This window comes from Ornithodoros turicata, chromosome 1 (assembly GCF_037126465.1).
Source record: "Ornithodoros turicata isolate Travis chromosome 1, ASM3712646v1, whole genome shotgun sequence".
Lineage (NCBI taxonomy): Eukaryota > Metazoa > Arthropoda > Arachnida > Ixodida > Argasidae > Ornithodoros > Ornithodoros turicata.
This window is the reverse complement of record NC_088201.1, coordinates 13352287-13368030: the sequence shown is the minus strand read 5'-3', so window position 1 is coordinate 13368030 and position 15744 is coordinate 13352287. Positions and strand designations below refer to the sequence as shown.

The 15744-nt window shown below is 44.6% G+C and overlaps 1 protein-coding gene across 2 annotated transcripts in view; it reads right to left on the bottom strand.

The window, feature by feature from the left end:
• The window catches only part of LOC135377515 (insulin-degrading enzyme-like), a 53855-nt gene that overhangs the window by 11277 nt on the left and 26834 nt on the right, over nucleotides 1–15744 (bottom strand). Inside the window, exons 1-17 of one of the 2 annotated variants that reach the window (XM_064609987.1) lie at nucleotides 9732–9924; nucleotides 8936–9144; nucleotides 8189–8265; nucleotides 8085–8111; nucleotides 7395–7498; nucleotides 7099–7268; nucleotides 6048–6170; nucleotides 5751–5863; nucleotides 5294–5383; nucleotides 5100–5172; nucleotides 4912–5004; nucleotides 4580–4752; nucleotides 3314–3417; nucleotides 1490–1592; nucleotides 1319–1414; nucleotides 1201–1227; nucleotides 980–1062 (exon numbers count right to left, since the gene is read on the bottom strand). In XM_064609987.1, the coding sequence (XP_064466057.1) occupies nucleotides 980–1062; nucleotides 1201–1227; nucleotides 1319–1414; nucleotides 1490–1592; nucleotides 3314–3417; nucleotides 4580–4752; nucleotides 4912–5004; nucleotides 5100–5172; nucleotides 5294–5383; nucleotides 5751–5863; nucleotides 6048–6170; nucleotides 7099–7268; nucleotides 7395–7498; nucleotides 8085–8111; nucleotides 8189–8265; nucleotides 8936–9144; nucleotides 9732–9832 (1766 nt within the window). In that variant the 5' untranslated portion in view covers nucleotides 9833–9924. Of the gene's footprint in view, nucleotides 1–979; nucleotides 1063–1200; nucleotides 1228–1318; nucleotides 1415–1489; nucleotides 1593–3313; nucleotides 3418–4579; nucleotides 4753–4911; nucleotides 5005–5099; nucleotides 5173–5293; nucleotides 5384–5750; nucleotides 5864–6047; nucleotides 6171–7098; nucleotides 7269–7394; nucleotides 7499–8084; nucleotides 8112–8188; nucleotides 8266–8935; nucleotides 9145–9731; nucleotides 9925–15744 lie in introns of those variants that run through there. The other variant, XM_064609986.1, reaches the window with a different exon arrangement.

The window sequence follows — 15744 nt, the reverse complement described above, 5'->3', positions numbered from 1 at the left end:
CTCGTTGCGGACCTTCTCAGTCTGAAATGACCAGACTGCTGAGTGGATTTTGTGTAAACGTGCAAAGTCGGAAAGGGAGAAAGTTCTTCCTAGCAACACCGTCTTTGTGTCAGTAAAAAGAAGGCCACGACCACGGTTCTCGACCTCGCTTGACTAGGTGTGGGCCAATTGTCATTCCTGGACAATGACCGGATAACTGAAGCCGATTGTTGGGTATTAGTCACTTCTGTTCCCTGGAATTCCCGTCCGAGTCCGGAAGCTGAAGTCCGGATAAACGAGGGAGAAATACATGGGGAGAAATCCGTCCCCATGCTTTTTTGTCCGGATAGCACAGGATCCGGATAAATGAAGTCCGGATAAACGCGGGTCAACTGTGTACAGGTCGAGGACCCAGGGGGATACAACCCCCCGATAAAGGGTCCACCATAATGCATACATAAGATCACAAACAGTACACCGGTAGACTAATAAATCCATATCACATACATGAGCATTAAGTCAGAACTGAATTACAAGTATGATGAAGTATGCACAGATTATTTTTATAAAGTGACGTATGTAGTGGTTGCTAGGTATCCAACAGAAAGGTTTTAGTTTGAGCTTTACAGGCCCTAGAGTTTACAATGCTTCTTATTTAAATTAAATTAAATAAAAAATTAAATAACTGAGTCGCTGCATACAAAAAAAGCTATGTACGCATTGTGTCGTTTTTCCGTTTGCCCATGCTCAGACTTTTTTGGTATGGAGTTTCTCTTCCAGCCATCTATGTCATCAGCCATCTTGCATCTATGTCATTTTATCAGTTAGCTTGGTTACAATGCTACAAAGGTTTACAAGTGCTTTAAGGTTTATAAACCGCTACTATATTAGAAGCTACTTTCTTTTTTGGGATGAACAACACGATACCACTTCTAAGCACTTCCGCAGTTAAGCATGAATGCAGACAGGACATATATCACAGGTCACACCAAATATGTACCTTTTCAAATGAAAATGTAGTACAGCTTTGGGAAGGTTGTACTCTTTGTCTTGAAGAAACCACACTCTTGAGGATTCAGTGTTCTATGAAAGGATTAACGTTTTAAAGCACACAATGTGCAGTAAAAGCACATGCGTTACAACGTAATTCGAACATAGTAATATAGCAGAAGAGTGCCTGACAATGCTTTTAACTGCAAATGACTAGTCAGAAAGGCTCACCTTTATCATCACTGGTAGGTGACAATACTGGAAAGTGAATGGCAAGCATAATCAATTTGCCAAATGAGCTCAGATACAAATGCGCATCTACAAGGCAGCACAATTAAACAGAGCATACCTCCGGTTCATGAGGGCAAGCATCAAAATTTGTTGGAATGAACTCGTTCTTTGATGGCAACTTCAGGTTTTCATGCGTACCAGCTTCCCTCCATTTCTGCAATACATTATGTAGAATTTGCAAACTTGCTACACAAAACACCAGTGAAGTAAACGAAAATGAAGCCCTAACCTGTAGCGTTTCCTCTGGAATATGATCGAGCCTGTATTCAGTTCCGTACCACTTCTCAACTGCATTGGTTGTTCCACTGAACTGCTTTCCAACAACTGCGACCCTAAAGAAGTTTGAGTTTGAGTTTGAGTTTATTTCATGAAATTGTTATTTACCATATACATGAATGACGAGGAAAAAGCTGTTGGTAGCAACAGCTTGACTAGCCTCGCCTTTCAATATACTCTGGCAGCAAAAACAACAGCTTGCATGTGATCAAACAAATATCAATTAATTAAGTTACCACAACAAAGGTACAAATAAAATAGATGAACATTGAACTATACATAGCATTTATACAAAAAAAATATGTACAGACGAACCAACCATGATATATATACCAACCATGATATACACACAGCCCTACGTATCATTGAGGGGTATTTACCAAAACGTACGTTTGTCTTATTTTTGTTCATTTAATAAGAACATCTGAAACATAGCGCGTTTAGACGCGCGACGTAAACGTTCTTCAGTAAAATTGTATTTGTTTAGTACGCTAGGCAATTGATAATGTAACGTCTGTAGGCCATAGTTCGTTCTTTGGCGCGGAACACACCAGTGTTCTGGATTCCTAGTTTGTCTGGACTGGGGCCTTTTTTGTAAGTTTGCGCAGCTGCGCAGTATTGCTTTATTCTGCCGAATCTCCGACTTCACAGAAGCCAAAAGTTGGTATTCGTACAGTGAGCCCAGTCTCATAACATTAAAATTTAGAAACATAAAGTATGTAAAGAAGTAAAAAAAGTATGTATGTATATATATATATATATATATAACTAAGAAGGGACTGTGAGAAGGGATCGTCAAGGTTTGGGCATCAGTCCTATCATGCGCAACGTAGATGGTGCATGATTGGAAAGATTGCTCACGAAAGTGCACGAAGCACCTATTGTCCTTGACCCTTATGTCGGCCACATGTCACTGTCGCTATCAAACAATAAGCATAGCAATGTGTATTGGTAACATGTGGCACAAGAAACAGGTTGCAAATGCGAAACGAAAGTACTCAGATCGGGTCACATGCGCAGCCACTATATTGTGAACATAAGTTCTGTCAGTTCTCCGTTGTCACGTGTACCTTGAAGCAGTTGGGAGCATGTGCAGTACGCGCATTTATCTGATGGTCTTTTGCGCGAGTGTGCAATACTGCTCCTGAGACGCTCCGCACCATATCGCGCCAATCGCATCCTTCGACCCAAACAGATTTCCGTGAACGTCAGTGCAAAACCAAGAATTCCGCGAAATTTCGAGCAAAATATAGGATTCTGCGAAATTCTGTGCCAAACTAAGGATTCCGTGACGAATTTCAGAGCGGAAAACCGGGAGCCTTAGTTATGGTTAATAAAAAGTCCCCTCCAAGAACACAAAACAGAGAAGCCATTTTTCATCAACTCCTTCACAGGATCCATGTAAGCGTACAGTTCAACAGATGTCAAAAAGGTTGTGTTTTTAACTAACTGCACTGAGACCTACGTGCAAACTCTAGTACAAGGATTTATGTACACCCTGGAACATTCAATTGTGTGACAATTGTGTGCTTTATTATCTATGCTCCATGACCAAGCTGGGACATACACAATGAGTTTCATCATGCACAGCGATACAGAAAGCAAGCGGGGAAACATGGGAATTGCCTCAACCACTAAGTGCATCTCAGCAACGCCAGAGCAAGTAGCATTCAGTGGTGCATCAAGCATCTTTCTACAGGCAAGAATCGCAACCTGACCAAAAGTGTCGGTATTCGCATGCACCTGTATTTTTAGGTCATTTGTGCGGGGTACACACCTGATATTGTCAGGTACAAGTCTATTCAAAATATCCTCGATAAGTTCAGGCTTGTACTCCTTCAAAAGGTAAGGTCCAGTAAGAACGTCTTCCATGGGAAAGATCTACAAAAGACATATATGCTCCTTAAAACAGTTTGACAAGAGGTAATATACATAAAATTACAATACTCAGGCACAAGTACATGTATACTGTACAAGGTTACAGTGCGTAGTAACATTAGTACCAGAGGCCGATTCACCACAAATGTAGCTGCATCTGCAGCCTTCTAATGTCCAAGCTATGATGACAGACACACAGCGGACGAAAAAGACAGCCAGTGCAACATCCCTTTTGTCTACAGTGCTGTGTCAGGACATTCTTTGATGCTTTATGAATAATAGACCATGGTTATATCATGTTAACTGGTTAACTGTTAGCGGGTATACTATTCGAACGCATAGAATAACTGGGGAAATCTCACAAAAAATATTCCCCCATACTATAACAACTCGAATGAGAGATTGCCTCTGAGTTACATAGCAGCTTCAGCAGGTTCAATAACACATGCAAGATGAACTATAAACAAAGTACCATACCCTGAATAATGGTAAAGTGGTAAAGAACATCAAAAAGAAATATACAGTCATATCTCACAAATCTGTAACTCTGTTAACCGGAAAACTTGCCATTCGGTCAGCGTGATCGGAAAGGAACTTGCTAGCACTGTATTTTTTATCCAGTTATCTAGAGTTCGTTATCCATATCCACATGTAAAGTACTGGAAACAATGTCCCAGAAGCAATGCCAAGTGGAAGCTATGCCATTCTGATTCCCTTATTTTGAAATAGTATGTTAACGTGCCTCCGTTCTTGGCAGGCACTGACATTGCCCCATTGGTAATGTTGTCTCCTGCACAAGCCTTATGTTCTACTCTTTGACCACTTTTTGGTAAGAGGTCTGTCACTGGAGACTGGTGTGGAAAGACAGTAGGGATGGCTCCAGAGATGTGCAAAGGGTGTCCGATTTCCACTGGACACAAAAAGTTAATTTCCAAAAAGCGGCTGTCCACTATTCAAACAATGTGAAAATATTTCTAGCTCTCAAGCCTGGGCTAAAAAAGCACTGGGCATTGATGTCAGAAATACATGATCTACATGATTCATTTCAAGCTGACAAAATGCACTTCTGGGGCAAGATCAGAACACGTGCACCACAGGGCTTGGTGATACTTTAGAACATAATATAATGTGACACCATGGCAACCATGCAATTCAGTGTACATACATGAAGTAAGCTTGCGAGGTCCAGGGCATAGTTTAAAGGGCGTTCCTTTCCTTTGAACCTGAATGCCATGCTTGACTGATCTTTAAGTTCATTAAAAATCCACTCCTTGGGACCTTCCTGCCTCAACATGTTTAAGTACTGGAAGATCAAGGTGACAATGTCTTCTGTATGGTCTAGAAATGAAACAAAGTAAAAGTACTATACCAAAGGTGCACCAACTGACAGAGGATGTGTCCATTATATAATGCATAAATAAGGTACAGCCCAGAAAGCATTCACAAGTATTGTAGGTTTTGTTAAGCAAGAACACAAAACGAATGAATGACACTTACTGATGCCTTCTTCAGTTAGGTCAACATTCACAATGGTAAAACCAAAACCCCGAGCTCCATCTTTCTCCCCTCCAATCAGAGCGCTGACCCAGCCTAGAGGAACAGAACAAACCCTTGACCATCGGCACAGTAAGTTTCAATGCACAGTAGGCACAAGCAATAAACAAAATTCTTGTGGTGAGCCTCACCTCGTGATTTCAGTTCAGACAGCAGACTACCAGGGCCCTCATGGCCAATGAGGTGAGCCAAGTAGTGTCCAGGCTGCACATGTGAAGAAAAACTGTGTGACTTGTCCGAAACGTGAAAAACAACTGGGATATTAAATTTGGGCAACGCCAAATTTGATATCACACTTGGTTTTCAGGAATACTGATCAGCTTACACCAGACTTGTAGTACTTCCTCAGGTCAGGAGTTGGAAAGGTCATGTACATTGACCGGTCGTCTTTTACTGGAACCACATGCCCAATCACCTTTAACGAGAATGTAACACATTAAATGTTGCCCAAATGATACGTTAATGTGGGAACCTCTAGACTGTCTATGACTGGCATAGCGAATCTAAAAGAATTTTACAAATATTACACTGCCCTGCTTCCAGATTTTGGTCATTCATATGCGAAAGGTGTCTAGCATAAGCTACCACCAGCGATCGCAGCGAACAAAAGCTACAAAAGCAGTTGGATATGTTCCAATATGCCATTCATGCATGTTTGAAGCACAGAATACAAAAAAAAAAAGAATTAATACACATAGCAGACTAGAAAGAGACCCCCAGAGACCTACAGGAATGTTCCACTTTGTATTCCAAGGAAACCCCTAAGAAGATGAAAAAATTACTTTTAACTGCTCAGGACCATAGGGATGCTCAGGCCATTCAGGTCGCACCACTCTTTTGTTAACAACTTGCGAAAACATTGGGACAACCATGTTCATCAGGTCATCCAGTGTCTCTGAAAGGCAAATGCTAAATTCTAACTTTCCATAATGTTTCACATGTGAACTCTAGAGTGTCCAACTAAGCTTAAACAAAGGTCGGAGTAAAAACAAAGCGCCACATAAAACATGAGCATTCGTTTGGCTCATTCTTAACACGACCACATCCTATAACACGCAATAAATATGATGTGTAATCACCTTTGCCAAGGACAACTGCTGCCATTATATTAGATGAGTACCACTTCTGATGAAACTTCAGGAGCTCCTCTCTGACATTGATTCCATTAGCCTTGGGTGCTACACTCAATGTTTCTTTGTTTCCTGAAAATTACGCAGCAATATAAATCTTTGTTGCCACATATTCTGAGGGGTGGTTCGATGGCAAATCGTTTGTGCAGTCCTTTTTGTGACACCCAAACACCGAGACGTGACTGGACGAGATCCCATGGCCACAAACAGTGGTTAAAAAACAGGGGAAGGAGGGAGGTTTCAAATAGAGAAGCCTAAGGGTGTCAGGTTTGCTCTCGAGATACTATACTATACTTAGACCCTTAAGTTTTCGGGTTTTATATTTTTCCAAATTCGGGGGGTAGAAATCAGGTCAATAAATTGATGTCGAAAATTCGTGCAAATTCGGGCAGAAAAATTACCATCAAACTGAGTTCGGGGAGAAATCGGGCATTATTGCAGAATAAACGTTCACTGTACCGTTTATCCAGAGTGCCAGAAGTAAGGGGCAGTCGCATATTTTGTGAGAAACTAGTATGTCGATGCCTTGAGGTGCCTAGCCTAGGTGCAGTTTTGCAGGTAGAAATCGGGTTTAACCCTAGATAGGTGAACCTCAATTCGGGGTGCAAATTCGGGGTGCAAATTTGGGGAAAAATCGGGTTTAACCCTAAAACATCAGGGTCTAACTATAACCAAGTTATTATAACTGCATTACATATGGTCACAGGTGGATCCAGGAGTTTTCAGAGAGGGGGGAACACTATGTGAAGACAGAAATTGAGGAGGGGGTCAGGACATCCTGAACCCCCCCCCCCCCTCTAGATCCGCCCCTGCATATGGTAGTGTGTTTCTGCATGTAGTAGGGAAACACACATTTCAGGATGAACTTCAAACATCTGTTCTTAGATTTCAATATACAATGTTGCCATCGACATGAAGAAGACTATATGCCCTATGACTGTCAGATGCTAGAAATCATGTGAAGCTTCCAGTCATGCACACTGTGCCAATAAATACACACCTGTACCAAATTTACAGTAATCATGATTTGGATTAGCAGTCGATATTTCAAGCTGATTAAGCCTCCATGTATCATTTTGAATGTTCTTCTCATGTTCAGAATGTACTGCATTTGCCTCACGGTCTGACGCATCTTCATTGAAAAGGGGGCAGACAAAAAAAGAAGCGAATCTGAAACAACAAGAATTCATTAAGATATAATGCGGAACTTATAAGGAGGAAAATGTATCCATACTGGAACATAAAAACTGACACAAACAAGAACCGGTCGTGTAAAACTGGTCACACTGAAGTTACCTGTCCAAGGCCTGTTCAAGGAACTCTGGTGCCACATCAAAGTAGTAGCAAGTGTGGTCATTTGCAGTGAAGGCATTCGCAGTGCCTGCATGTTGTGATAGGTACTGGAAGGAAGTGAACATGAAAACTCAGAAATGATACCAGAGATATCGAGAAGCAAGTGACACTGCTTGGTCCCTGTGCATTCATCAAGACGTGAAGGATCATGTCCTACAAATTTCAATCACAAACTATTTAAGTTCCTGTAGTTTTTACGGGTTTCAATTACATTTTAACTGAGTCATGCTAGAAGTGAATTATTTCACTTTACAGTAAACTTCGTGTAACCAAAGAAGAGCAACGACATTAATTCATGCTTTCTCAAGTTCAGTGTGCAAACTAACACCACTGCCTCACGCACGTCACTAGTGAACGATGCAATGCATCCAGTAAATGAATCAGTAACTGTAAAGGTACATGGAATAATAGAGAAGGCACACTGCTGCACGTAACTTACAAAGCATGAACAATGTGAAACTAGATGTGCTACAATTGGCTTCTTCAAGTTAATTAGCGGAATTCTCTAAACTTTTTACAACTTAAGCATTTTGGAACATAAAAGTGCAAATCGTCTGCTACATTTGGGGTGCTACAGGAAGTTGAGCCTGCTGGCATTTCCACTAAATGAATTTTGCACAGAAATTTGTTTACCTTGTGATAAGCATTTTCTTCTGGATACTGGAAGAAAAGAAGAGATGTTACTCTAAGTGATCACATACGTAAGACAGAACATGAGCAACTCAACAGCGATGTACCTTCTCAGTGCCAAGAAAGAGCATGTGTTCACAAAAATGAGCAAGACCAGGCACCTGTCGAGGATCAGACATAAAACCTAGGGACAGAAAGATATTCAAGATATAGCCATGAAACTGTAATGACATGCGACTTGAATTGCTACAATGTGCACTCACTGCCCATTTTCAATGCAATTGCAAAAATACAAAACAGTGCCTTGTAAACTTCAAGTTTAGACCCAAACAGATATATCTCTCAAGTTTCATGAAGACTTTCGCAGACATTACAAAACTGCACACTGCGAATTTCACCAACCTATTCCAACCAACATTATCTGGGTCCCTGCCGCAGAATTCACGACTTGCTGCAACAGAAAAACCACAGCCTTAAGAATGGCCTAGTAGACTGCATCTTCCTAGCAGGCAATGGTCATGCATGTTGCCAGCTTCGAGCCACCAGGTTGTACCATGTCTATCCAGGGACATCATTAACAGCACCTCGGGCCATGCCCACACAGGAAAATTCAGGCTTTTCTTTGTGTAACATTTCAGCGTGGGGTGCTGGTGGATAAAATTTCTCGGAGCTGTATAGATGGCGTGCATATGACGTCACACCATAGTTTCACCCGTGCTTTTTCCTTCTTTCTGGTGAACCGGCGCACGTCAATCCACCCCACCTATATGTACCATCAAATGATACTTATGTGCAAGGTAGCTGACCTGTTGGCTGCACCCTTTTCATACTGGGAGTGAAACTGTGAAACTTACCAACTTGAACATTAAGAGCTGCTGCAGATTTGTCCGTTGTTGGGTCACTTATGAGCAGCACTTTCATGCCATTTGTCAGCTCTAGGCCTCTGTACTCATTGCTGTCACACTCTGATTTAACGATGTTGTTGTACACCTTGGCAACATATTGTGAGTCAAGGCTAGGCATCTTGCGTGCTTTTACAGTGATGCCCCTGATAAATATTGATCTGAAAAAAGATCGTCATAAGTAAATATAAATCATTTCTGTACAAAGCGCATAATCATGACGCCTCAGCGTCAACTGCAGAATACTTAGCACGCTCCATGATGTCATGAAATGTACATGTACTTTTTCTCTCGTTTTGTTGTAATGCGTACGTCGCTTTCACATACGTGTCACTTCGACAGCTGAATATTACATTCAGCTGCCGTGGTGATGTACATATGAAACAAATGCTCCTCGAACGAACTGAACTATTTAAAAATTTGTAGCAATACCTCGTTTTTCTAGCTGGGAAACACACGATCTGTTGCAAGTCATTGTCAGATTATTGCGCTATAAATTGGAGTATTGCATTTGACGACAATCCAAGTAGTTAATTCCCATACAAAAACGGAGAGAGAAAATGAACATGTTAATGAACATGTTCTGCACATATGATATGACGCATATCAGTAAACACAGATCACACACGCTCAATAAAATCAGAGCTACTGACTCCCCCAGCCAGTGTGAAACAACACGAAACAGCACAGAAAATCTATTTAGCGTGAAATCATACAAAAGTCAGCAGTATAAACGTGAAGTAGCTACCTTCCGTCTCGTTGGAAAGTGTTACGATAGCTACGTACACGGGCAAGTATTTGTCTATTGAACGTGCTATTGAATAAGCTCTTACACGAACTCACAACCATACCCGACAAATCCGACCCAGCGTTGCCCGGCGCTACTCGCTACCACGGCTTCTTTTGGCAGTCTTGGAGCCTTGCGCACTTGGGCAACTGCCTTGCAAGCACTGCAGTAGGCACCGGGGCTTGTGGGCACGCTCTTTTTGAGTATTATGCCTTCCTTCCTCTTCTTTGTTTCTGTTGTATACTTTACTGCCTTTACGCTGTTCCTCTGTCGTCGTCTGTGGCGGTCGTGGTGGTGCTTCTGAAAGAGTTCGCCGTTGTCGGCCTCACAGAGGTGGGCAAGTGATGTTACTCACGACTAACGCTTTGGGGAATGTGCGTCCTGGGCCGACTTCTTGGGGAACTGTACAGACATGTCTGAAAGCGTCTGAGGAAAACCCAGGAAAAACCCCAGCCAGCACCAGGATTTGAACCTGGGTACCTCCCAGCATGGGCGCCGAGTTCTTATTTTGCCAGGGGGGGGAGGGGGGCGTCAGCAGTCTCCAGTCCAATAGGGAACGCAAAGTGTGTATGTGTGTGTGTGTGTGTTGGGGGGGGGGGGGGTGACAAGAGCACGGTTTCTCCGGTGAGCTAGACTGAGACGACAAACAGATCTGGAGAAGCCTTTAATATGACCGAACGGTGCTAAAGCCAGAGCTGAGCTAATGGCTCTCGCGCCAGTGGCGCGTTTTGTGCTCCGTTTTGTGCGGCCCTGCACAGTTGGAGCTCGGCCGTCGGCATGCGCTTCCCTCCCGGGCAAGTCCAGAAACGTGAGTGTTAGCGATGCGTTGGGGTACACTGTGTGTATGCCCAGTAAACCAGAAACATCCCAGGTACGTCCCACAAAGGTAGCACACGTCGCATATGTCCGCCACGTCTATGCGACGTTACTTGTACGTCCACAATGCGACTTCGAAAAGTGTCTTACTTTCTACATCCCTGAGATATCTGGTAGATGTAAAAAGAAAGGAGCAAGCGCGCGTTATTTTTCGGAGGCATCTAGCAATATGACAATATGAAACAATATGAAAGAACTGATGTTCTGAGGCTGGACCATGTGTGTGTGAGTGAGCAAAAATGTAAGAGTGAAAGGAGGATGAGTGAGAGAGAGTGGCTGGTTTGTCCCGTTTGTCCCTTCAGATGACGCACCCTGGAAGTCGCGGAGAAGGCGTGTTAGCTTAGCTCAATTGGTAGAGCCCTGGACCGGCAATCCAGAAGATGTGGGTTCGAGTCCTACAGCTGGCTAACCTTTTCAGTGACTATCATCTTTCATCAAACAATATGTTGTGACCACACGTGTTTATTTGTATGGATAAACCGGCCGCACGATGTAGATTTCAGCGCCGAAGCCGTATGCGCAGCGATTTGCGAAAAGGACGAAAGGAATACGAGACTCAGTTAAAAACATGATGTTACAAGTGGCGAGTCAGAGAAATGCACCTTCGTTAGCAAGCCAGGATTTTGCGAGACATCAAATAACCATCCTCTCGATAGTCGGTAGCGTGTTCGCCTTCTGATCCCGAGATCGCGGGTTCGAACCCGGCCGAGGGCGCCAACAACTTGGTGGCAGGGTACAAGTTGCTTAGACACGCCGTCTTCCGCGAGGAACGTTAAATACGGGGTGCCGTGTGATGAGCTTTCATCGCACGTTAAAAAAAAAAAACCTCAGGTGGGCAACAGCAATCCACAGACCGACCGCTGTGGCATCGCTCATGATCTCAGTTGTCTCGCGACGTAAACCCCCAGTTACTATTATTATTATTCCCCATCGTCTTTTGACACAGAGAGACGCGAGTAGCTGTATCTCCTTCCGCACTGTCAGATACATTATAAATACGGTGGTTGCTTCTGTGCAGTTTGTTTCCATTCTCTTGGTTTGCGCCCCTGAAATGTTCCACATTATTTGCACTTCAAAAATCAGCCCTTCAAATTATGGCGGTCGCCACGCAAGCTATACGGTTCCACTTGATAATGCATAGAACGTGATACTTCCAAGACCGCCACTGGCGGCGCTGTCGCGACGGAGCAGCGCCCCCCCCCCCCTTTAGGTGTCGCACAGTTCCTATACATGAAACGTAACGCCGGGGCCGCTCGTGCGCTAGTCGCTCTCGGACGACGCGTGGCACGTCGTCAGCTACCTGCAAAGAGTGGGACTGACTGTCCCAAGAGTTACTGGACAGTCTGATCTACGCATGTGGTCCATGTATTGTTGTGCGGGAGGACAACACATCTTATTGAACGGGGTCTGAGGGATGGTGCTTGGTGAACGATGCATATCCACTCGACAAGGACCATTAGGAACATTTGCGTTTCTTCTTTTGGCGCAGCCTCGCTGCCGCTTTTATGCCTTACCGTGATTGCATCAGCGGAGAGCTATGTTGAACGTATATCTACAAAGTCTGCGTGCTGAACAACGGACGTCTGGGAGCATAGGCGGAGAGTTTTCAATCTGCCGGAGGGGGCCGGGGCGCAGCGTCCCCCCCCCCCCCCCCCGCCTTCATCCACAGAGGTCGGTCAGGGTGGCGGGAATTCCGTCTTGCGACGTTGTGAGCAGGGATTTCCCTACACCCCCAGGGGGGTGTACACCCTCCCTGCATTTTTGCAATACCCCCTGAAATTTCTCAGGTGACCCCCAACCAGCTCGGCCACCGACGCGTTCTGGTAGTGAGTCCGGCGTAGCGAATTAAATCCTGTACTCTCAAACTTGGGCTGTAGGACCACAGTCATGCAGATGATCGTACCATGCATTTGTCCAAAATCATTTGGAAGTGACTGTTCAGTGCATATATTGCGCGCATATACGAGCAAAAATGCGTGCGGGTACGCAAGCTGAATGGATCATCAAGAACCATTTGCGCCCAATTCAATCAAGCAAGGTATTCTGCTTTTTTCGTCTAAGGTTTTCACCGTTGGTTGCTAGGTATTCATTGAGCTTCGTGAGACCAGGTACTGGTCTTTTTGTCGGTCGTGTGATTATGCACCTTAATGCTGAAATGCCATTCATAATGAATCTGTATTCTGATGAACTGTGTTCTAACGTAATGACATGCACAAATAAAATGGGGAAATTGTGCAGACATGTCACCATTGTGCCACGATTCTTTACGTGTCTAAGAAAAATTCCGTAAGTGGAACCTTCACCAAGCCCCCCCCCCCCCTCTTAAAAGCTCGGCACCCCCCAGCAGTGAATTTCTGGGGAAATCACTGGTTGTGAGGCAAAGTTTTACAGGATTTCCATGATCACTCGCATGAAACAAGCAATTCTTAGGATATCCCTCGAAACTTTCATCTTGAGTGTCAGCTGGGTAAACTTCCCGGAGGGGGCCTAGCCCCCCCCCCCTGGGAAAGTTCCGGGGGGGGGGGGGGGCTCAGGCCCCCAAGCCCTCCGCAGTCGGCGCCTATGCCTGGGACGGTGCAAATCCTTCATTCTCTCATATTTGATCGCCATTGTAAATATAGCATATCACGAATATCATATCAATATCAATATCAATCATATCAATCAAATATCATATCAATATCATATACACATTTCGCAAAATCAAAACCCTTTTCGTTCTAGGACGTTATTATTATGAAGAAAAAAAGAGAGAGGGAGTGTTTCGAGGGGGAAGGCTACAGTCCCCTCACGTTGTGACATTAAGGTTCATTAGTGGCACACACACACACACATACATTGGGTGATGATGAGGTGGGCGATTCATTAGTGGCAAACAGCTACGTAAGCGCGCAAAAGATGTCATGACTGGCTTTGTTTAAAGAAAGCGAACGCACGGGAGCTAGTAGCATTTTCTGAAGCCTGAGGTCACGGACAACAGGTTGAACGCGGAGGAGACTGAACGCAGCTCCACGTCCTGTTCCTTTCCTTGTCTTCGTCTTGACGTAACCTCCACCAACGTGCACACAGTCGTCGTCAGCCATAGCTCAGGAAACTCAAATTCGGTACCGCCCCTAAAGTGTCTTTAGTGGCGCAGATGACACGCCCGAGATCCACTGATTTCGCAACGTATATGTAACATGTGAACACCGCCGGAGGCACCCGTGGCCTCTGCCTATCCCTCCTATTTCCATTACTCTTGAGTACCTTCTGGAACATGTTCCCCTTGACGTCCTTCGAGACCATTTTGATCAGTGTTGGGGGTAACTCGTTACTGTAACTAAGCAACTTTTTTCGGTAACTTTTAAATTCACTCTTTGCTTTTGAACTCCAGTAACTTCTCGGGGAACTCGTTCCTTTTTACCTAAACTTTTCAAAGTAACTTGGAGTAAGTTCCAAGTTCCTTTTGTTCAATTCTGGACTACAAACGTCGCAAGCATGCGTCCTCCCTCTCTGATGAGACGACAGCACGTGCGGTACGTGCACGGCGCGTCTAACTAAGTGATTTCCCCAGAAATTCACTGGTGAGGGGGTGCCGAGCTTTCAAGGGGGGGGGGGGGGTATGCTTGGTGAAGGTTGCACTTAAGGAATTTTCTTAGACACGGAAAGAATCATGGAACAATGGTGACATCTCTGCAGAGCTTTCCCGTTTTAGTTGTACATGTTACTACGTTAGAACGCAGTACATTAGAATACAGATTCATTATGAACGGCATTTCAACTTTAATATGCATAATCACACGACGGACAAAGACTAGCACCTTGTCTCACGAAGCTCAATGAATACCTAGCACACATATTGTACAAATGCATGGTACGATCATCTGCATGACTGTGGTCCTACAGCCCAAGTTTGACAGTACAGGATGTAATTCGCTGCACCGGACTCTCTACCAGAACGTGTTGGTGGCCGAGCTGGGTGGGGTCACCTGAGGAATTTCAGGGGGGGGGGGGGGTTGCAAAAATGCAGAGGGGGTGTACACCCCCCCCCCCTGGGGGGTGTAGGGAAATCCCTGGTCTAACTCCGTTCCCTTGTAGTTATGCGGTGAACGCTACAAATTCTGTTTTGGCCGTATACATTAAAGGAGACTCAGGTGACGCTCATCATAGCGACGGGCATGCACTGTATTTATAATGACAGAGGGCACTCTGTAGAAAGATTAAAACTTGGTGCGGCTCTACGAAATGTGCGTAGAGCAGTGGTCTACCCAGAATTTCGGCCCTGGGGGTTGTGTCAGGCTCCGCAGGGGGGGGGGGCGTCACAACATGCAGGGTACTCCCAAGCACATTTATGCTCTTCGACGAAATATCGCGTAATCTCACAAAATTTTAGGGGGGTGTCTCCCAGATTTGGGGGGTGTTGGGGGGGGGGGGGGTCTGGATAAATCAGTGGCGTGTGTGCCGTTGCAGAACCTTATTACGAGGTCAAAATCATGGAATGCGGGGGACGCCCTCGCAACATGCTCCTAACGTCACGGTGTTGTCACATGACGTATAGCGCTAACGTCGCTATGCGCGGCCATTTCAGATCGCGTGGATTCCGGTGCTTTGCGATGCCCATACTAAATGATATGCCGTACGACTTCACGCAAAGTAATGCAGAAACAAAGTAGGAAATGCACTAGCCTTTCCAACAAAAATGTACCGATATGATCCGTACACAAGTAACTATGCTTACATTCCGTGCACACACAACGGTAAACTGGCTTCGGCGAATCAGTTGGTAGCGTGTCCGCCTACTGATCCCAAGGTTTGCCGATTCGAATCCGGCCGAGGACGTCGGTAACTTGGTGGCAGATTAGGGGGAAATTAATCCACCGACCGATCACTGATACTATGTCCGAGCTGGTGGAGGAACCCTCTTGAATCGTTTGTGCCCTGTCGTCGTTTTTCCCTGTGCGCAGATTCATGCTTTTTCGGTATGGAATCCGATTACTGTAGCGTCGCTCATTATCATAGTTGTCTCTCGTCGTAAAGCTACGAATTGACATACATACAATGGTAAAAGCGGCCGTAGAATAGCCTCAAACGCTACTATAATCAGCTAAGCTGCAAGGTA